The following is a 23,850-nucleotide window of genomic DNA, read 5'->3' as shown; positions in this document are numbered from 1 at the left end:
CAGAATGTACATTCAGTCTGGAACTGACCCAGCGCCTTCAGTATTCATGGTATTTTATTGTAAACAAACGGCATTAGATTTATATACAAATATCATTCTTTTCATCATAAATCCAGTGCAGTTTCCCTGTGTTGCTGAGGCTTGCTACTGATAAATATCACCAAGTAAAAATCAAGTGTATTATCCGTCCTGGCCAATAGAGTGCAGCTCATAGAACAAGCTGGGTCTATCCAGGTAAAACTCATGGATCAAAGTGCTGGTACTGCCCAACATATAAATGTCCCTCAGTTTCCCAGCTCGCTCTCTGTGCCGGTCAGGAGCCACACCATGCGGAAGCAAATTGCCAGGAAGCCGGTCCCCAGCAGGTCCCCGAGAGCGGTGAGGTAGGGGATGGAGAAATTGTCAGGGTCCAGTCCTCTTCTCCACATGAAGCGCACAATGAGATCTGCAATGTATAACAGGATACACACCTGCAATAGCAGGGCCATGTTAGTGGCAGAGTCTAGCAATGGGCAGGGCCAGACAGACACACACAGATACACAGACAGGCACACAGACAGGCACACAGACAGACACACACAGACACACACAGATACACAGACAGACACACACAGACAGATACATGCACACAGATACACAGACAGGCACACACATATACACACACACTCACATATTAGACCTTTATAGTCAGCAGGATTTTGGTGCAAAGGGGTTCAAAGGGAGTGCCATTACCTGGAGCAGAGCAGCAGTCAAGTAAAAAGTGATGAACAGAACATTGAGGGAAGTGTGGCCTCCCTGCAAGAGGTGGATTGCATAGAGGAAAACCAGGTGGCCGGGCACTACCAGCAGGAACAGGACCCGGGCAGACTTGGAATTAATACCTGTAAGAAACAGATTAAGCAGGTCATGTAGGCATCTCTGCAAATGCTCACTAGCCCAAGGCAAGAAGACAGGCATAGTGCAAGGCTGCAAGAACAGGAAAGAAGCAGGACCAAAGTTAGGTATATCAAAATACTGAATATAACTTATGAAAGAGTCCCAAAGGTACTCTAGCACTTCCTACATACCCCAAGGGTACATAGCAGCACACTACCACTAAGGGCAACTGAGGTACTGTCCCTTAAATAGCCAGTCTTAAGTCACATATAGGAGCAGTACCAAAAAGTGCCAAACGAAAAGCAGCTATGCTGCAAAGTACCTACCCAAACAAATCCAGATGTTCATTGCCACAAGAAAAGGGGTGCCCCTAATGTAACCAGAGGGGCTCTGCCACATGCTGTCTACCCCAAAGGCACCCTGATGTGCTATATCGCAAGCGCCCAGCCTGAAAGTACCTATCGCAGCTTTCCCACCTGCCCTGGATGTGCCATACCATAAAATGCCATCCCAAAGCTACACAGATGTGTTAGTGACTCAAAGTGCATGATCCGAAGACATCTAGAAAGGTGCCCCAGACACCTAGGGAACCAAACAGACCACCTGAAGAAAAAGGTTATATATATCCTTGATTATTTTTATTTTGTCTGAATTATAAGTCTATTAGATGTGGTTTGGCCACAATGTTCTTGGCGTGTAGTAAAGCAGATGTTTTTCATATTACTTAGAGGCAGGCACTATAGTTTAGCTATTAGCAGCAGAATGAGGTTTGGGAAACATTCCCTGCCCAGTGACTGCTCTGCTCTCTCACACGGGTAAGGTTATCAGAGAAGCAAGGGGACGCTGGGAGCATCTGCAGGACTGTGTTGTACCTTACTGGCATCCCTATCTGCTAAAATTCCCATTTAAAAAAGAGAACACCGAGTGCTCTGTTCCACTTAAGATGACAGTTACTGTAAGAGAGGCGGCTCTTGCTCAACAGAGGCTTACTAATAGGTTACATGAGCCCTATACTACTGTTGACACATAAGGGGCTTCCTCCCAGGTTACTGCCTTAGGTCAGAAGGGCAGTTAAAAAAATAAATTTTTAGCTCACATCCCAGTGCTTATATTGGCCCCTGTGTACTGTTACCATAAAGGCAAGTACTGGCTGAGATGCTTATATACTGTAGTGAGGTTCTAATGAAACTTGCTTGGAGAATGCTGGACTCTAAATTGTTGGCCTCACACAAAATACCCAATCCAAATCATCAAACTAACACTCCCGTGTGATTTCCAGGATATCAGGGGATAATGTACAGCACTTTGCCTATGGCTATTGCTCAGGTATGGCACAAAGGAGGCTTTGCTGTATTCAGGCAGCGGTATCTTGCTAAGCAGGAGCCTACCCCAAAGCACTGAGGATGAGAGAATGCAAGTATCAGGCCTCTCATGAACTGTCTGGCTCACTATGATTCTTACCAGAAGAGAAGAAGGTGGTACATGGGTTGGGCCAGTGTTGCCTCATTTTGTACGGAAGAACGCCTGGCATACTCCAGAAGTGCAGAAACGTGGAAATCCTGCTGGCCTGTATAGCTACCAGGTTTCCAGCCACACCTGTGGGTTCCAAGATTAGGTTTTAAAAACATTTGAAATAATATTAATATACAGAGTACAGAGCATTTCAGATGGTTGATCCAGTAAAATCTAGCCTTGTGCCTTGTCATATAATTGTCTTTTTTTGTTGGCTCTATCATCATAGCATTAAGCACATCTCTACTTATATACAGCAACACTTGGGAGACAAGGCCGGAGCCCCGTGCTTACACAGCCAGCAGCTGATTCCCCTTTATACTTTGCTTTTCCATTTAGAAATCCGCTTCTCCCATCCAAGTCACACGTGTACAGATATATTTAGAAGGTTTGTCTAAACAAATACACCTGGAGAAATGATGTCTCTCACTCTCTCTTCCCAGACACCACTAAGCCATCATTGTATCATCAGAGAGCACCAATAGTCCAGCCGTCTCCTATAATATCAGGCTTGCAAGCCAACTCACACTAACGCTTGCATAACAGCCCTAATTTTAGGGGAGCTAACTCACCCTGAGTGTAAATAGGTTTCTAAACAGATTATAATGTCTGATAAAATTATATTAAATATATATATATATATAATATATATAATATTTTAGCAATGCCATTTATTTGCACTTTCTCCATGCCCTAACATCCCAGGCTAACTCCTGAGTGAACCTGTGTATACAAGTAGCACTGCATCAAGCTATATGTACATAGTAATAGAGTAGATTGGAAGCACCTCCCACAATTCCTAGCTGCAGGATAAATTCCTTATGTGTAAATCATGCATTATAACTGGATGAGCAAATATTTTCTTGATTTAAAGGTGTCTTTCTGTATATCCCTATAACTGTGCACAGCCCGGAGCTCAGGGCGGTTTCCACATGATTTGTCGATTCTATCACCACTGTCTTCCTAATTCTTTCCTTCTGTTCAGCCCCTTTAGCCTCTCCACTATATCAGCCCCTCTTATGGTCGCCCCTTTTACTTTTTCTGCTGCCCTAATGTTTTGGACTCCAGCACACAAATGTTGGCCCCTTGCTTTAGTAATTAGATGTATATGGTACATAATGAGATTATTGTATGGGGTATCCCTAAGACTTCCAATGTATTTTATTTCTTCCCAGTTAAATGGCAATGACTTATGCATTACTTAACAGGGACACAAGCTCTTCATGAGGCAACAACATTAAAATGACAGAAACACTGACCCATCCTAAAAATAAATGGAATTTGGATGCAAAATGGACTGTTTAACTCAAAGTGCATTGTTTCCAGTGTAACTGCTGCAGGTCAGTGGCATCACATGATGCATCCCAGTAATGGAACCCCAGAAATACCTCCAGGCTAATTGTACTTCCGGGGTTCCCATGCCCATGGTGTTTGTGGCATCAATGCACTTTGAACTTACATCAACATGTGCACTTTACTGTACTTTATACTATAAAACACTCAGAAACTACCCAGGGTATAGTTTCTGAGTGTTTTATAGTATAAAGTACAGTAAAGTGCACATATCTGGCCTTAGTAATGTGTTTATAATGCAGGATTTTCTTGCTACTCTGGGATCATGCATGCCGTGTCTATTGCGATGTTACAAACGCCAGTGGTGTATACACTTTTGGATGTGACCCCCTGTCACTTCCCTCCCTTCTGGGTGTTCTGATTGTTCCGAATAAACACGCTGCATAACTTGCTGTCACTAAATAAACAAATGATGATGATGATGAAGATCCAGCTTACTGCACAAGAAGTTATACACTAACTTCTATTGAACATCTGGTGCTAGGGTTGCCACCTTTTCTTTTTCATCCTCTTCTTTATTTTCTTACCAATAAATAGTTCAAGTACCATTAAAATCATCAGCCTGGGCCCTAGTACCCCTAGGCCTACTGCATTAAAGGACGTTCCTCCCCTAGAGGTTATAACTGTTGCTACAAGTGGTGCTGTGTGGCTACAAGACAGCATGTACTACAGGTACAGGTATAGCATCTGTTACCTGGAAACCTGTTGGCTTTCCCATAATTTCCCATAATTTGGAGATTTCTGGATCTCCCTTAAACTCAATTTTGATTAAATAATTCACATTGTTAAAAATTATTCCCTTTTTATGTAGTAATGAAACATTTTATTTGATCCCAACTAAGATTAATCCTTATTGGAGGTTAAACAATCCTATTGGGTTTATTTAATGTTGAAATTATTTTTTTTGTTGCCTTAAGGAATGGAGATCCAAAGACCCCTTATGTGGAAAATCCAGGTCCTGAGCATTCTCGATAACAGGTCCCATACCTGTATCCTTATCCTAATGTTAAAAATTATATGCACAGGGCCATGCTAGATACACAATGTTAGGGCTGGAAAAAGAAAACTAGGCAATGAACAGAGACGCTATAACAGAGATGCCAACGTTCTTATTTGTGGTTGTTTCACTTGTAATTTGTTCTGCTTTGCCCTACAGTTCCAACTGGTGCAATAATAAGAACCTATTTAACTCACTCATGTGTAATTACCAGTTAAATAATGCTCTAGGATTAAACCAAAGTTTAAAAATGCATATAAATAAGAGAGTCAGGAGATAAAAAGAGAAGGACGCACCATTAATTACAGGGGTGAATACAGCCATTCCTTCAAATTTGGGGTCCGTGACTGTCTTGTCCAGAATGAGACCACCAATGCTACAAAGGAAAGTAGAATGAGTGTATGGAATCACTTCATGGCTTAAAGGAAGGGCGGCAAGTTAGAAACTCAGGGTTACCTGCTGATAGACATGGCCACAATTACCGGCTGCCAGCCAGATTTTAGTACCTCGGCAATGGATGGACTCTGCTTGGCAATAGCCACCCACAGAGGGATGAGGATGAGGAAGACGGCACAGATTAGGGGGGAAAGATACTGAATATCTGGGAAAGGGAGAGAAAAAACATTTTAATAAACAACAGAGAGAACTTAATATGCATTGATAAACTAAACTAACATCACACTTTGGTACAGAGAGCTGATTACAACTCCCACAATTCTCATAGGTGGATGCTGGGAGTTTTAAGTCACTAATGCCATCAACCAGTATTCTCTATCGCAGAAGTACATTAGTAAGACGTAATTGTTACTACATGGGCCTTGCATAAGTTGACTCCTATAAAAGTCAGCAGAGAATGACAAGAATGTGATGTGATATCTCCAGGCAAGCCATAGTTGCCAACTTTGGAGCAGGCAGCTAATTGGGTATGTACAGGATCACATACTTGGGAATCAACTGCAGCTTAGTGAGTGCCACTGACAACCTTTCTATATAAATAACATTACTGGCCTTTGGTCCCATAGCTATTGGGCCAATGTCTGTAATGTAAAAAAACCTTAACCCCCTATGTCAGGGGTGGCCAATACGTCAATTGCGGTCCACCAGTCGATCCCCATGGATCACTGGTGGACCACAATGAAGCTGGGCAGTGCTGCGTGAATGCGTACGTATGCTACGTCGCTTACATACGCATTCACGCCGCATTTTCACATTCCCTGGTCATCAGTCGACCGCGGAATGAAAAAGTCTGGCCACCCCTGCCCTATGTAATAGTTTGCCCAGGAGTAGTAACTCATTGCAACCAATAAGATGTTTGCTTTTAAACAGATGAGCAGTAAATGCTGCCTGCTGATTGGTTGCTATGGGATACTGCACTTGAGCAAATGTAATGCCTTTTATTACATAAAGTTTCATGTTCCCCCCAAATTCTGCTTCACTTGCTAGAAGTTTACAGTGACTCTGAGATTTTAAATGTGCAAAATCCCCTAGACCACATGCTAAGTCACATGTTCCCAGTCCTCCCACTCCAACAGCTTCCTCTGTACATGTATGGAGTACTCGGTGTCACAATATGGACTGTCACATCATCACAACGGTGACCCACTTTCCACAGGAACCTCTGCAGATTTCTCATACCTATATACCGGTAGAGTGTGCTGCTAATGCCTGCCAACAATGACAATGTGATAAGATCTCCAAGGCTGGCAGCGATAGGGGTCGCAACGTTGTCGGGATTAATTCCAACTTTCCTGGAAACGATTATTACTCCAATCATCACCAGACCTAAAAAACGTTAAATCAAAGACTTAAATTAATATTATATATATTTGCAAAGTCCCTTGAGTGCTCTTTTTTGAATATATATATGTGTGTGTGTATATCACAGACTTCAATTAATATTATATATATATGTATATAATAATATAACATGTTTTACAATACAAATCTAATCATTAAAATAATATAAAATTAGTAATAGAATAATAATATGATATATGCCCTGGTTATAACCCCTTTTACTAATTACAGTGAAATTCTGCTTCCCTAACTGAAAAAAATAAGCACTCATTTTAGGCTGGATGAGCTTGGGCATATTCAGTATATCTGTAAATATTTCAAAGTAAACAGGAAAGGGAACTGAACTGTTAAAGAGTATATATTTTTCCAACCTACAATTATAAGGTGTGCTCAGCTGAACCACACTGCCACCCTGTGGCCAGCTGAGAAAATACCCCTTTCTTATTTGAATGCAGTGGAACACAGACACCAGTACAAGGTAATTGATTCTCCCAGAGTATAAGAATTCTGTCCATTGCCATGTAGTCAGACATCTAAAAGGCCAAGAGGTTTGTGAATGAATTCCAGAAAAAATCAGGAAGGTATGAAGGTCAACCCACCAAAAATGCAACTAAATCCACAATATCCCCTGTTCCTGGCTTGTTTATAAGGCGCATATCTGATTTACCATAGCCTGCGTGATGGATTTCTTTCATGTATATAAATGTCCTATCAGTAAGGCTTCTTGAAAGCCAGAGGTAAAGCCTTCTGAGGCTGTGTGAAGCATAGAGATAAACCAGTATATACACAGGGATATACAATAGGATAAGATTCAGCCTATAATCATGATCCATAACATATGGACATTCCCTTGTGTTCTGCAGTTATTTCCTAGTAATCAAAGCTCCATTGCCCAAGGCTGTAACCAAAGACATCAACAATAGAGAATGTAGAATTTCTCATTACCCAGTCATTCCCAGTACAATATTCTGCCATCAGACAAACTGTATGCATTCCTATACTGGCTCTTTAATCCTCCAGACCTGATTCTGTAATGAAAAGCCTTTACCCTCCAATTCTACATAGTTTAGGAGCAGCTTTAGTACCTTAGGTTACCCATAACTGCTTCTGCTGGCTGAAGGGCCTCGTACAGATGAGTACTGGCTCGAGGGCATAGGCTAGGGGCACACCAGGCCGATTCTTGGCCTGTGCATAAATGTCTGATGGGCTAAGTCCGGACGGAGGCATACAGAATGGATTTCAACGCAGAAATGCATACATGGCATCAGCGCTGATATCCACTCGATATGCCTGCATCTGGGCCAGTGCAGTAGCTCCGGTTGCAGGCACAGGGGTAGGCTGAGCGTAGGTACCTGGTGTGCCCATAGCCATATACTGTGACACATGTCAAGTCAAATGCCTTTTGTCACTGCCTTTGGTTTCATATTTCATGATTCTTAATGGCTCTGATGACTGATTAACTACATTCTGTCCCAGATAGCGTTCAGTCCTGCTCTCTAGGATAGGAGGGGGCCATGGAACTTACCCAAGGACAAAGCGGCAATGAATGCTGTGGTAACACTGCTGGCACAGAGGACGGCAGCTTGGTCCAGTTCCACATAACCTTTAGACAAGGAGCCCAGGATAACTGCAGCAATGGCAGCCAGGAGCCCAACTACTGTGGCCTGGACCTGCAATGTGTACAATAACTGCGTTATACTGTTCTGCACAGAATGACTGCCCAAAGCAGCATATAGATGGTATACAGAGCTGCACCAGCTGATCAGAGCTGGCAGTTACATGGTAACAGCTTCCCTCTAACCTGAAACGTAAAGTGCTATTCAGTTTCCAGGGTCAATGACACCAGCAACCAGAATGGCCACCAGGCTCAGTTTTCCATACTATTATTATTTTCTGATTACTTATCTTTCTGTTCAGGTCCTCTCCTATTCATCTTCCAGTCTGGTTGCTAAGATAAGTAACCTTAGCAACCAGGATAAATAAAAAATCACAGCAAATAAAATGTTTGCAAACTCTTGGGCTGTGGCCACAAGGAGCTGACTCTTGGCCTGCAGATAATCGCAAGCTGAGACCAGGCCTGGTCTGAGATTTAAAATGGACCCTGGCATTCCAAGTACACAGAAGCCCAAACAGCCCCCCACCAGCCCAATAAATAGTGAGTGTCTATGGCACCTTACAGCAGCCCCTCTGGCATTTGCCAGAACCCACAGATTGCCAGTCCAGGCCTGAATCAGCCCCTATGCTCCGAACAGCCTTTCCTTGTACCTGCACCTGGAGCCACTTTGTCGGCCTGGGTGCAGGCACATGGAGTGAACTTTGGTGTCGAAATGCATACTCTTCTTTCCTTCAAAATCCGCTTTGTGTGCCTGAACCTGAGCCAATGCATTGGCTATGGGTGCAGGCACATCCAAAAGCTGATCAGAGTAATGCTTAAAGTGGTAGTTCACCTTTTAATATGCTATACAATGGCCAATTCTAAGCAACATTTCAATTGGTCTTCACTATTTATATTTTATAGTTTTTGAATTATGTGCTTTCTTCTTCTTCTGTCTCTTTCCAATTTCCAAATGGGGGTCAGTGACCCCAGCAGCCAAACATCTATTGCTCTATGAGGCTACAATTTATAGTTATTGCTACTTCTTTATACTTATTTTTATATTCAGGTCCTTTCCTATACATACTCTCTGGTTGCTAAGGTAATTTGAACCCTGGCAATCAGATTGTTGAAATTCCAAAGTGGAGAGTTGCTGAACAAAAAAGTGAAATATCTATAACACTACAAAATATAAAAAATGAAGACCAATTGCAAATTGTCTCAGAATATTATGCTTTACATAATTATAAAAGTTAACTCAAAGGCTCTCTGTTCTAAACTGTACTACTCTACTGTACTAAAAGTTTACTTTAATGTGATCAGCCCTATTAATAACGGCTTCCTTGCAGAACTCACTTGTATTAAAGCCAGGTTGCTGACTGCCATTGTCCACCTTTCTTTGGGGTCATCCATTTGTCCTGTGTTTGCCTGGAACAAAACAGGTAGATAATAAATAAGTGCATGTTTACACTTTATATATACACATTTATGGTCACTTTGGGAAAATGTGTTGCCAGTAATGTGCTTTTTTTATAGCTTAAAATGAAACATAGAAACGTAGATTTGATGTCGTTGACAGGAAAAGGGTTAAGAAACATCTGTGTCTCGGGGTACGTCCCCCTGACATATGGTGGCATGTGTATGCTTCCTACATTTTTATATTTAGCAGTATGAAATTTCACGGTTGCAGAGAACAGGTGCCCCTAAAGCACAGCCTGTGGGGGGAAGCAGCATGTATGGCCAGCCAACCAGGGCTTCTCCATCTGTTGCTGCGGTACAGTTTCCAGCCCTGAATGGCCGGGAGCTGCAGTTCAGCAACAGCTGGCTATCCTCATAGGGCCACTGTACATTTATTATTAGTTCATTCAATAACTTATTTCAACATTGCTTAATGCCCAAGGCTTCTGTGAAGCTATTACTCCCTTAGCATGTAGTGTATACCTTGTCCAAGCAGCCACTGTCTCCTTGGGTGCCCACCCACAATCTCAGTGTCACCTCAAATTGGTGTTCTGGCTGCAGGGAACTTGAATATTAACATTTGCTAAAAATCACTGTATCGTCAGTGGCCAGAAATTCCATGCTTTCATTGGTGCGGTGCCTTAAAGTCACAATACATTAGAGGGCATAGGACATAGAGAGATTTCCAGACACAGTGCACCCACATTCATAAGCAAACGCACCCACACTTACAGGCGACTGCCATAGAATGGAATGGGGGGCAATGGTGGCTTGGTGATTGGGCAATGGGGGCAAATCGGTGATTTGTCTGAGAAATGACTTTGCATGCACACAGCAGCACGTGTTTTAGTAAGAGTCAAAGGAATGTCAGGCCAGGTTGTTCCAACCTACAAATCCCATAATCCTCCCAATAGGTCAGAATAGGTAGGGTTCATATCCAATAGCATTTTTATATGCATTCCAGAGGGGTGTGACACTACATGCCAGAAGCTGCAGCATTTCTATAAATACGCTACCCCCATTTTACAATATATTTAATATATGTATGCTTTAATCTGGAATAAAGGCCAGTCCACAAAAGAGAGGCCCCCAGACTCTGCAGGAGGTTTCCCAATTGCCCCTTACTGGGGGTAAAAGCACCCTTGTGTATCAGCCCCAACTGTTGTGCACTACAGATCCTGAGAATGATATGTAACCCCCTAGATATGGAATTTGAGTCCAATAGATAGGAGCTGCCTCCCCTAATGACAGCCAGAGGGGGAATCAGAGGGCTGTGTATACAATACAATGCATATGCTCACTGGCATTACAGATTTATAACATTACCGCAGTGGAGAGCCGGGATGCCAGGGTCATTTCCAGGTTGCCTTTAAGACCCACCAAAGCTGGGACCAGAATGAAGACCTCTGTGATAGTTTTGAAGACATCCCAGTGCTGGAAGAGAAGAAGAGAGTTACACCGACATGGAAACATATATTTATCTCCTTGGCACTAAAGTTGGCCATATAGTATGAGATCTGCTTGTTTTGCAAGGTCACTAAATGAAGACCACATCAACGAGCCAAGTCATTTCCCCCGTCATCATGTGCCCCATTTTTGGCCAGATGTGGAGCTTACATCTGCCTGTGTATGGCCACCTTAACTTAACCCCAAAAATTAACATGGAAAGAAATGTCATATTTCATGCACTGAAGTTGTTAAACCATCTGAAAGTTTCAGCATCTCTATAGTATAATGATCCAGGCCTTCAAAGTTGTTACAGGAGCTCCCCATCTCGGATTCTGTGTCAGTGACACTGCACATGCTCAGTGGGCTCTGGGCAGCTGCTGAAAAGCTGAGCTTAGGGATCATAGCAAATTCTCAAGCAGAAAATGAGGTTTGCCTATAACAAACTGATGTCACAGGGCTGATTATTAAATTCTAATGCAGAATGCACTGGTTTCAGGGCTGCCATGGAATGAGAATCTGAATGAATTACTAATCAGTCTTATATTGTGACATTTATATTCTATATATACAGTATAGTGTGCCATTTATATTCTATATATACAGTGTAGTGTGCCATTTATATTCTAAACATACAGTATAGTGTGCCATTTATATTCTATATATACAGTATATTGTGCCATTTATATTCTATATATACAGTATAGTGTGCCATTTATATTCTATATATACAGTATAGTGTGCCATTTATATTCTATATATACAGTATAGTGTGCCATTTATATTCTATATATACAGTATAGTGTGCCATTTATATTCTATATATACAGTATAGTGTGCCATTTATATTCTATATATACAGTATAGTGTGCCATTTATATTCTATATATACAGTATAGTGTGCCATTTATATTCTTTATATACAGTATAGTGTGCCATTTATATTCTATATATACAGTATAGTGTGCCATTTATATTCTATATATACAGTATAGTGTGCCATTTATATTCTATATATACAGTATAGTGTGCCATTTATATTCTTTATATACAGTATAGTGTGCCATTTATATTCTATATATACAGTATAGTGTGCCATTTATATTCTATATATACAGTATAGTGTGCCATTTATATTCTATATATACAGTATAGTGTGCCATTTATATTCTATATATACAGTATATTGTGCCATTTATATTCTATATATACAGTATAGTGTGAGTGGGCCCCTAAGCTCAGGTAAGTGCCAGCATCACAGAGCACGGGCAGTAAATCAGCAGAAAAGGTGATGGGGGGCTACTGGGGCTGTGGGTGCCTTGGGCTGGTACAGAGGCCCCAAAATATAATGTACAACATTTCTAGCCCACTTCATTATTTAAGCTTTAGTTCTCCTTTAAGTAATACAACAGTTTTTGATTAAAAGGGCCACTCATCCCTTTTACCTGCCCATCATTAGCTCAGGATTGCACCCAGCGTGGTCACAACAGGCTCACCCATGATACAGGTGGAATGGGCTGTGGGCAGTGGGGGAATGGTACAGAGTCAAAGAGAAATGAGGGAGAAACTTGAATGTGCCCTTTCATTAAGTAGCCGAACCTTTCAATTCACTGTCAATAGCAATACCATTTTAATCATCATATTGAAAGTCATTGTAAAGGGCATATGATAATTGTGAATGTAACCAATGACAATACAATCTAACTGAATGTACTTTACATTAAATTTATATTCTTAGTTTAGTGTTTAGTATTTATTGTATGCATATTAATTCGATATGGGCCCCCTCAGGATCCAAAGCCCAGCAGGCTGAACACTGAAGTGCTGAGTGATAGCACTAATCCCCATTTTTTTTCTCTTGCTCCCACAGGTGTAATGGCACTTACTAAGCAGGTATCATTTACTGAGTGCAGGGCAAGGTGCAAAGTGCAGAATCTGGGTGAAATACGCCATGGTTTCTGCACTTTCAAAAATTGCTGCAAGTTCCCTGGTAAATACAGCACAGCCTGCGGATAGCATACCCCAAATTTGCACGTCATTCAATTGTCGGCGGTAAGGAAGGAAAAAGTGCAGAACTGCCGTTTTCCTTTATAAAGTAATAAATGAGCCCTCAGTAAGTTTTTGCTGCAATAGGTCGGGGCCGACCCCCTGGCTTATCATGTACTTTCCCATGTCCATGTTGCACTGTGCATGAACTTGTGCCGCACAGTGTGCTTTCATGGAAAGCCTAACAAGCCCGTGTATACCAGCAATGCTCTTATCAGCCAACATCCTGATCCCGGCGTGTGTGCGCCTAGAGAAATTACTAACAGATTAGATGGTTTTAGAGCAGTGCTGTCCAACTTCTGTGGTACCGAGGGCCGGAATTTTTCCGACCTACGTGGTGGAGGGCCGATAATGGAAGCCAGTTTTGACTACTCCCCTTTTTGAAACCGCACCCACTTGAACACACCCATGTTATCACATGACCATACCCATATTAATGGTTGTAGTACAGCAAAAACTTGCCATACTCTGCCTGCCCTACCCTGCCTGTGTGTGCCATACTCTGCCTTCCCTACCCTGGCTGTGTGTGCCATACTCTGCCTTCCCTACCCTGCCTGTGTGCCATACTTGGCTGGTTTGTGCCATACTTGGCCTGTGTGTGCCATACTCTGCCTGCCCTACCCTGCCTGTGTGTGCCATACTCTGCCTTCCCTACCCTGCCTGCATGTGCCATACTTTCACTGTGTTTGCCATTCTTGGCTGGTTTGTGCCATACTTGGCCTGTGTGTGCCATACTCTGCCTTCCCTACCCTGCCTGTGTGTGCCATACTCTGCTTGCCCTATGATGCCTGTGTGTATGGCACACACATGCAGCCTACAGTGACACAATGCTGGCATTGCTCCTACAGTCTGCACAATAACTACTGTATATATTAAAAAACTTTTTAATTGCAGTACCACCTCAGTATATGTTCTTTTTGTAGTGTGCAGGGATTATTTGTGGGTTTCTACTGCTCCTGAGGTGTGAACAGGGGAACAATGGGGGTGATTACAGCCTAAGCCTGAGGTGTGAACACTGCAGGGGGTGAACAATGCAGAGATTAAAAGGTGTGAACAACACAGGGGATTACATATTTAAACAATACAGCCTGATTACAGCCTGAATCTGAGGTGAGAACCATGCAGGGGGGCAGTTAATCACAGTACTGATACCATTTAAAGCTTACACAAGAGTAAGCCATCAAAGCAGCCAGACAGGTGGGGGGCCACACAGAGGGGGGTCGCGGGCCGCATGCGGCCCGCGGGCCGCCAGTTGGACAGCACTGTTTTAGAGCAAACTAAACAGGGTCTAACTGATTCCAGATGGGATACATTACAAGGGAGTTCCATCCCAAGCCGCTAATGACATCACGTCTTGGCTAGTGTCAGCCACCAAATATGTAAACACACAGAGCAAGGAAAAGCCCAAGCATCCTGGGAAAAATTCAGTACATGGGGGTATTTAAAAGGAAGTAGCACAGAAACATGCTGACAACCTGATGTATGAAAATCTCCCTCAAAAACCCAGAGATGAGCTACAATATCATGCAGAGAAGCACCAATGCTATGTACATGCTTGGCACAGCACAGGGTGACCAATAGGGGTAACTAACGGGCACCGGCTCTTCCCCATGTTACTATAGTTGCACCTCTGTCTGAGAACTATAGGAAGAGAAACACAGCTTGCTTCTATGCTGTTCCGCACTCCTAACAATAATTATACGCTACAACTCCCAGCATAACCACCTACAACTCCCAGCATAACCACCCACAATAACTCCCGGCATAGACACCCACAACAACTCCTGACATATCCACCCACAACAAAACCCAACATGACTGTGCACAACTCCCAGCACAACCACCTAAAACTCCCAGCACAACCACCTACAACTCCCTGCATAACCACCCACAACAAAACCCAACATGACTGTGCACAACTCCCAGCATGCCTGTGTACTATAACTCCCAGCATAACTATCCACAACAAAACCCAACATGACTGTGCACAACTCCCAGCATGGCTGTATACTATAACTCCCAGAATAACTATGCACAACAAAACCTAACATGACTACGTAACTCCCAGCATGGCTGTGCACTCCTAACATTCAAAAAAACTCCCAGCATAACCACCCACAACAAAACCCAACATGCCTGTGCACTATGACTCCCATCATGCCTATGCACTACAACTCCCAACATATCCACCCACAGGAAAACCCAACATGCCTGTGCACTATGACTCCCATCATGCCTATGCACTACAACTCCCAGCATATCCACCCACAGGAAAACCCAACATGCCTGTGCACTATGACTCCCATCATGCCTATGCACTACAACTCCCAGCATATCCACCCACAGGAAAACCCAACATGCCTGTGCACTATGACTCCCATCATGCCTATGCACTACAACTCCCAGCATATCCACCCACAGGAAAACCCAACATGCCTGTGCACTATGACTCCCATCATGCCTATGCACTACAACTCCCAGCATATCCACCCACAGGAAAACCCAACATGCCTGTGCACTATGACTCCCAACATGCCTATGCACTACAACTCCCAGCATATCCACCCACAGGAAAACCCAACATGCTTGTGCACTATGACTCCCATCATGCCTATGCACTACAACTCCCAGCATATCCACCCACAGGAAAACCCAACATGCCTGTGCACTATGACTCCCATCATGCCTATGCACTACAACTCCCAGCATATCCACCCACAGGAAAACCCAACATGCCTGTGCACTATGACTCCCATCATGCCTATGCACTACAACTCCCAGCATATCCACCCACAAGAAAACCCAACATGCCTGTGCACTATGACTCCCATCATGCCTATGCACTACAACTCCCAGCATATCCACCCACTTCAAAACCAACATGACTGTGCATAACAACTCAAACATGAAACATTTAATACAACTCCCAATATATTTGTACACTAAAACTTCCAACATAACCACACACTACACATCCAAACATTAATCATACACTAACATTCCCAACATAACCACGTGTAAAGCTGCCAGAATAACTGCACTATAACTGGCAACATCAAATGTGCACTACAGTTACTAGCAATAACATACTATACCACAATGTCAAATATCACTTAGAACTACAACTCCCAGCATGAGCCATGGTCTACCACTCCCAACATATCCATGAACTACAATTTCAAACAATTATCATATGCTACAACTCCCAACATTAACTCTGCACTACAGTACTTAGCAATAACCATGCAATTCCAACAACAATCATACACTACAACTTCAAATAAAATTGTGCACTGCACCTAACAACATGAACCTTGGTCTACCACTCCCAACATGACCTGTGCATTCCAAAAACCCAGGGGACTACATGGACTACAACCCCCAACAGAACTGGGATGTGACCTGCCATGTTTGGAGACATAGTACAGGGCAAACCGCTGGAGACAAGAGAGTTGAGGCATTTATAGCCAGAGAACACATCTACTATCTGGAAACACAGCAAAGCAGAACTAAAGATATCCGTATCTGCTAAGTGACAACTGGCTCCTTTGCATAGTTATTCAGGCTGCTGCTTATCTACAGACTTTGGGCTCATTCATTCGCGCCGTGTGTCGTGTTCTTGTCACTTTTGCAAATTAAATAGTTGCTCTTACTGATTAAGCCCTTTCTATGTATGGTTTTCACAAAAAACATTGGAAATTTAGGTGCAGAATATCTACATTATCGCCATATTAGATAGTATAGTATGAGCTTATAGTCTAGTATAGCAAGAATTTCTATGCCTACAAAGGACTGAAGGACACAAGCCCACAGAAGGAAGGGAAGGTAGAATTCCCTGCAGGTGCTCGAGTGTAGGATTTGAGAACAAGACACAAGGGTGTTCAAGGACAGAAGTCTATAAAGCACTGAATGGAAATTTCATCCAAACTGAAGTCTCCCCAGGGCATGAGCCCATAAGGCAGCATTGTGGGAAGGTAGAATTTCATTTCGGTACAAGGTCACTCAATAGGAACAGCAGGCAAATTAATTTGGCACAAATGTGACTTAGCATTGGAGTCCATCAAAAAATAGCACAGAAGCCCTATTATACATGGTTTCACCCCCTTCTCCCATGTTCCCCCAAAGTCTCCAGAAATCATATTGTTTTGAGGATTTTTATACCAAAGTGCAGGATCCAGGGAGTCGCTACAGCATTATAAATCCTGAAATAAATCCTTGTTTAACTTCCAAAATATTGCCATTTTCTTTTATTACCAACTGTGACAGGCATAACGTAGGTACTGCAGGGGGGCAAGGGGTGTTTGCCTTCATCTAGATCAGTTAGTGGTATATTTTGGAAAGGTTAAATTCAATATGTTTGTGAAGATTCTCATTCATCTAGGTCATGGTATATCTGTAATAATAAGTCAAATAAACTGGACTTGCAGTGTTGTTCTTTTTTTTACTACAGATAGGTTAAATGGAATTGGAACCCCCTAAGTTGCTTGGAAAATATGAACTACTTTGAATCCTTTTTTAAAGGGTTTGATAGATACTTGGTACAATGATTATATTATTCATCTTCGGTTGATACTAATCTTGGTACGTACTGTGCGCAGGATGGTGGTCCCTTGAACCTGACTGCAAGTCACCTAGTGCATCCCAGCTTGCTGTCTTGCACAACTGTATAATATATCTGTATCAAAGGATATGTTAAATTATACTTTTATTGAGAAGAAAATGGCTATATTGCCTTAATAATGCTTTGAGTAAGTTGTGTATCATTTTTAAACCCAAGCGTATCTTGATAAAGGGAAACAACCCCCTCTAAGCTCTTGGCTTCCATAGGCCCCCAGCACAGTGCAAAGCCCCACTTGAATCCCAAAGACTGAACCACAAATGATTTATGATACAAAAGAGCATACAGAAGACAGATATAGAAGAGATATAGATATAGATATAGAAGAGAATCATTGTCACAGGGGGCAGAGGAAGAGCATAAAGCAATATAAGAGGTTTATGGCCCCCTGTAAAACCAAGGAACATTGTAAGCACTTTGTAACAGAGCAGAGCTGCTGTATTAGGTAATAAGGTCTAAAGATGCCTAATAAATCAATGGCATTGGGTTCACTTAGCTGTACATACTTGAACATGGTCCATCAGCAGGCCAGCTGCCACCATGCCCAGTCCTGCCAACAGGAAAGGCAGAAAAACCTGGGTAGCAATAGACAAGTTGGTTTCTGGGAGAAAGCCATTGGGCGACCTTGTCAGTTTACACTTAAATCCTCTCAGCTTCTTCCCATGATAGCAGAACTCCAGTTCCAACTGAGTAATCACCATGTTTCCCTTTAACCCATAATCCTCAGTACAGAATAGGGGTCCAATTGACCAACTACTGGCCCGGCACAAAATATTTCCCTTTTCACAGATGCCAGTTTTTTTTTCCAAAGTGAAGGTGCCTCTTGCCAAGAAGATTTCAGAGCCTCATCCGGGACATCAGTTAATGAATGAGCAACTGCAATCCGGCTGGCTGAGTAAATAAGAACTAACAAATCTTGGCTTCTTTGTAGCAGCAGCAGCAGCAAGTGAGACAGTCAGGCCAGACTGCAGAAAAGCAAGTTTAGAAAAGAAAGAAACAAGAAAGACCTGCTCCGTGTTAGGAACTTCAGCTCCCCGGGGTAAAGCACTTAAGAATGAATTCTCACTTCTAGGAAGGACTTGCCATGTGGTTTTACCAGATAAAACAGCTGTGCACAGGACCTGTACAGAGACCCATATCTCTTCCCCCACAAGGTCTTATTGTTTGTAAAAACTCCAAGCGCCTGCCCTTTACTGATCCACCTCTCTCACTGCTTCTTGTCAGCTCTTCAGGGCTATAAGTTGGAAGGCATAGAGTCCAAGCTGGCGCTGGTGCGCCCCTCTCCTCTCCCAAAGCCGGCCTCTGCTGAAGGTGATTATTCCCCAGCTTCCCGAGCAATATCTAGGTCCTGAGCTGACAAGGGAAATGTTCCCTGGATGCAGTCCATCATCCAATAAGCCACTGAGACTCTTATCAGCTGTCATCACTAGCTTGCAAAGAACTCGATAAGGATCATAGTCACAGGAGTTTCTTTAAGGTAACTACATGATAACACGAGGTGCGCCTGTTGGCATGGCTTCTAATTAACTCAGCACGTCACAGAAAGACACAGCACTGCTGCTTCTCAGTAGAAAGTGTCTTCATTAGTGGCAGGAAAGGGAGCTGCTGTACAAGAGCACATGCAAGGCTGCATACACATGGGGAATTGTACTCTATCTTCCTTCTTTCTTAAAGGGGCAGTCATTAATTTTTACTATGATGTAAACTTAAATATTCTCAGTTGATTTACATCTAGTCATTTATAGTTAGGAGCCAGTCTACCCTAGCAACCAAGCAGTGGTTTGAATGAGAGTCTGGAATAGAAAACTGTAGTCTCAGTCTCAGAGAGAAGTAGTTTTTGACTGCCAGAGTCAGTGACCTCCCTATTTGAAAGCTAAAAGTGCCAGAAGTGGAATATGGGTAAATCTGGTCATACATGGGCAGATATAAGCTGTCTGTGTATAATCTGCCTCTCTCACAGATATCTGGGTGAAAATCAGATCAAAGATATGCTCACTTGGCAAAATCATAATATATAAGAACTCTAAAAAATGAAAGTGTTGCTAAAAACAGGACATTCTCTAGCACTGTAAAAGGTACACTACCCCTGTAAGGGACAAGTAAAGGTAGAAACACTAGGGTATGCCAAGTTGTTAGGCACCCCAAGTGGTTTAGTCACTTCCTTCATACCCTGCAAAAAGTATTAAAAGTATCTTTCCTAGGCCACAGCTGCTAGGTAAGTATAGTATTGATCCTGATCATGAAATATATACCGTGGTTGAAATCAAAAAAAATTTTCTCTTTAATTGTACAAGTCTTACAGACTGATATGAAACTAGATGAGGACGCTGGCAGATAGGAGAGCAAAATGTGCGGCATCACTGTACTAAACTACTACAATAAACTCTGACTTGTGAATGAAATTTACAGTTAGTAAGAATTTAACAGCAATTAAAAAAATCACTGATTACTGAAAACATAAAAGGGCCCTGGAGAGTGAGTGAGGCCAGCAGGCAGTTTATGGTTTTGCTAGAACGCACCTAAAGGTGGCCATACAAGCACCGATATTATCGTACAAAACCTTGTTTCGTACGATAATCGGTGCGTGTATGGTATGCCGGCGAGTCGACCGATATCGCAGGAAGCTGCTGATATCGGACGACTCGCCGATCGGACCAGTTTGAAAATTTTGATCGGGCGCCATAGAAGGCGCCTGACCAAAATTCTCCCTTCAGAGCTGAATCGGCAGAAGGAGGTAGAAATCCTATTGTTTCTACCTCCTTACCTACCGATTCAGCCCTGAATGGTGTGTGGCGGATCTTACGATGTTTCGTGCGACCGATGGTCGTACGAAACATCGTCAGATCGCCACGTGTATGGCCACCTTAAGAATAACCGTCTACTCTAAATAGAATCAGTCTTAAACATTAACTTGAGGTTACATTTAATACTCCTTTAGCGTCCTTAGCCACATTAGGGCTGCCCTAGCAGCTGACAGGGAATTGTGGGATGCCAAAGTAGTCCTAATGTGACTACTAGGAGATGCAGCCTTTAAGGCTGATGTCCCATGCAGAGGGTAGTCGGCCATCATAGATATCTACTACTGCCGATGACTAAATGCCTTTCCATTGCCAACGAAGGGAATCGCCGGTGGAAAGGCCTACGGTTTTCAGAAGTTGTGCGAAGTTGCCTGTAGGAGGAATCTTTGCACGACTTTGGAAAACTAAAGTGATTGCCTTTGTTGCCGGTAGAAAGGCATTTCGGAGAGATAAATCACCCGCAGTAGCAGAGATCTATCGCTGGTGACTAAATTGCTCTTTAGGACATTAGCCTAATGGAGAACTGGAGCACTCTGGCACATACAACAGGGCATATTACTGGCCAGATTAGGGATTGCTGTCCCATGGTCTTTTTTCCCTATAAGGGCAATGACACATGGAGCTACTTGTAGCTAGTCGCGGCTACAAAATAGATAATACTGATAAATGTCTCTACATGTGTTTTAGCAGTGACAATTCTCAGCATTTTCTATGGCAGGGTACTTTCTGGTGTTCTGTAGCTGTGTGTTCAAGTAGCTGGCTACAAGTGGCTCCTTGTGTCATAGCCCTAAAATGATAAAGATCTAGGGGTTATATAATAAAAGACAAAAAGTTTGCCCAGGAGCAGTAACCAACAGCAACCAATCAGCAGAAACCATTTACTGGTCACATGTTCAAAAGCAAATATCCTATTGGTTGATAAGTGTTACTGCTCCTGGGCAAACTTAGTGTGTTTTATTACATGTTGGGGTAAATATCCCCCAGGAACAGATAAAATAAAGTTTCTGTGTATAGAAAATAATTGTGTGTCACTTCATAGTACTCACACTTTCCTGCCTTAGGTCTCTGAATTTAGCAGACATGAAATAAAAGACAAGGTCATATTCTTATTCTATATCCAGAACTACCTTGGACTCTGCTCAATTATGTGTCACAACATACCATATTAATTGTCACTCACCCCATATCATACTTTTTTCCAAGATGCATTTATAGTGTTGTGTGATGCTGTAACATTGCACGACACTAGTCACAAGTCACTAGAGATACACAAATAACATGTGATAATACAAGGGAGACACACATGCTAGGAGAAAGTCTCATGAAACAAACAGCTAGCCTTACTCACTTTTACTTACTTACTTACTTACTCTTGCAGATTTAGTATACACAGAATGAATCATGCAGTGATACTTGTGTATTATATAATGAAACCCCTACTTTAAAATATGAGTATATAGAAAGTAACACATATATAGTCATGGAACTTTCGTTAATATCCTTATATTTTACAACAGGCCTGTCCTGGCACTGTAAGTACACAGAGGCCCAAACAGCCCCCACCAGCCCAATAAATAGTGAGTGTCTATGACATCTTACAGCAGCCCCTCTGGCATTTGCCTGAACCCACAGATTGCCTGACAGGGAGGCACTATTGCCTGTTTATTGGTCAAGTGGGCAAATGTGTATTGAACTTCTGCAATAAAATTTCCAAGGGTTCGCCCTGCTTGTAACTGCTCTGATTGCCATTGATTTCTATCTCTTGCAAATGTGTATTGAAACACTTAGCACAGAATGTATTGGATACATGGGATAAAAAAATAGTAAAAGCTTAGGCTAAGAATCCATGGAGCAGTTGAGTTGCCTGTGATAGATCTCTGCTATTGTGGGCGACTAACTGCTCCCAAAATGGCTTTCCATGGGCAACAATAAGTGTCGCCGGTGGAAAGCCCTTTGAATTGCTTCCATACCTTTAAGGTGGCCATACACGCACCGATAATATCGTACGAAACCTCGTTTCGTACGATATTCGGTGCGTGTATGGTATGTCGGCAAGTTGACCGATATCGCAGGAAGCTGCTGATATCGGCTGACTCGCCGATCGGACCAGTTTGAAAATTTTGATCGGGCGCCATAGAGGGCGCCTGACCAAAATCTCCCTTCAGCGCTGAATCGGCAGAAGGAGGTAGAAATCCTATTATTTCTACCTCCTTACCTGCCGATTCAGCCCTGAATGGTGTGTGGCGGATCTGACGATACGGTCGCACGAAACATCGTCAGATCGCCACATGTATGGCCAGCTTAAGCGTATGTGGCACATAACTGGTATGTGAATATGTGGATTTGTATATAGCAGTTATCTGTAGTAGTGAAAGGTACAAGTCCATTATTTTGTTATTAACTTACTTGCCCCACAAAATCTCTATTATTTTATTATTGGTTACAACAAGTAAGCATCTTATGTCCACTAACTACTTTGGTATCTGAGAGTATTCAGAATTGGAGAGACAGCATTACAGGCAATTATACCATTGCTGTAGTTTCTCTCACATCGATGTTTGGTTGCAATGGCCCCAAATTTCACCCTCAGGAATTTATTACCTGCTGGTTTTCTCATGTATAACTGGTTTGTCAGCCCTTGTATTACTGTCGCTTTCTGTGTGCAAAGACCGTGTGCTACTACGCGACAGTACCCCAGGGGGATGCCATTCCCAGTTCACAGAGGTTTGTTTCTGCACACTGTCAGTTTACACAATATCACGCCGTTTGACTGAAGCTAGATCACTATTGAAAGAACTCATTATAAAGGCTCTCTTATAGTTATATAAATAAAATATAAATTATATATAAATATGTTTATATATGACCCATGCCGGAAACTAAACTAGTTTTGTGGAGTCATAAAACACCAAGGTGACTTCAAATATCAACATATTTAAGAGTAGAGGGTTTGTTAACTTGCGAAATGTGATGGGTGTGGATGGCTACAAATGTTCAAGTACCTACATTACATTAACATTTATTTATAAAGCGCCAACATATTCCGCAGCGCTGTACAATAAGTGGGTTACATACATTGGACATACAGAGTAACATATAAAGCAATCAATAACCGATACAAGAGGTGAAGAGGGCCCTGCCCAAAAGAGCTTACAATCTACAAGGAGAAAGGGTTGAGACACAAGGTGTGGGAATAGGTGGTGTTATTACATAAAACAACTAAGTGATAGTGGAAATAAAGGCTCCCATTGCTTGTTGGTAAACAGTGCTTAATGAAGTTTGCAAAAGCTCTTAGGATCCACTGTTGTGACCAGACATCTAAAACTTTCTATTGGACTATAATTAAACCTATGGT

At 42.4% G+C, this 23,850-nt stretch overlaps 1 protein-coding gene across 4 annotated transcripts in view; it reads right to left on the bottom strand.

Moving 5' to 3' along the window:
* Nucleotides 1-36: 36 nt before the first annotated feature.
* The window catches only part of slc41a3 (solute carrier family 41 member 3), a 38,816-nt gene continuing 15,002 nt past the window's right edge, over nt 37-23,850 (bottom strand). For 3 of the 4 annotated variants that reach the window (XM_031901172.1, XM_031901171.1, XM_031901173.1), the window contains exons 3-11: nt 10,914-11,021; nt 9,486-9,557; nt 8,061-8,205; nt 6,374-6,520; nt 5,195-5,339; nt 5,035-5,114; nt 2,338-2,472; nt 733-881; nt 37-470 (exon numbers count right to left, since the gene is read on the bottom strand). In XM_031901172.1, the coding sequence (XP_031757032.1) occupies nt 285-470; nt 733-881; nt 2,338-2,472; nt 5,035-5,114; nt 5,195-5,339; nt 6,374-6,520; nt 8,061-8,205; nt 9,486-9,557; nt 10,914-11,021 (1,167 nt within the window). In that variant the 3' untranslated portion in view covers nt 37-284. Of the gene's footprint in view, nt 471-732; nt 882-2,337; nt 2,473-5,034; nt 5,115-5,194; nt 5,340-6,373; nt 6,521-8,060; nt 8,206-9,485; nt 9,558-10,913; nt 11,022-18,203; nt 19,207-23,850 lie in introns of those variants that run through there. The other variant, XM_031901174.1, reaches the window with a different exon arrangement.

Source organism: Xenopus tropicalis, chromosome 4 (assembly GCF_000004195.4).
Source record: "Xenopus tropicalis strain Nigerian chromosome 4, UCB_Xtro_10.0, whole genome shotgun sequence".
Classification (NCBI taxonomy): domain Eukaryota; kingdom Metazoa; phylum Chordata; class Amphibia; order Anura; family Pipidae; genus Xenopus; species Xenopus tropicalis.
This window is presented reverse-complemented; position numbering and strand designations above follow the sequence as displayed.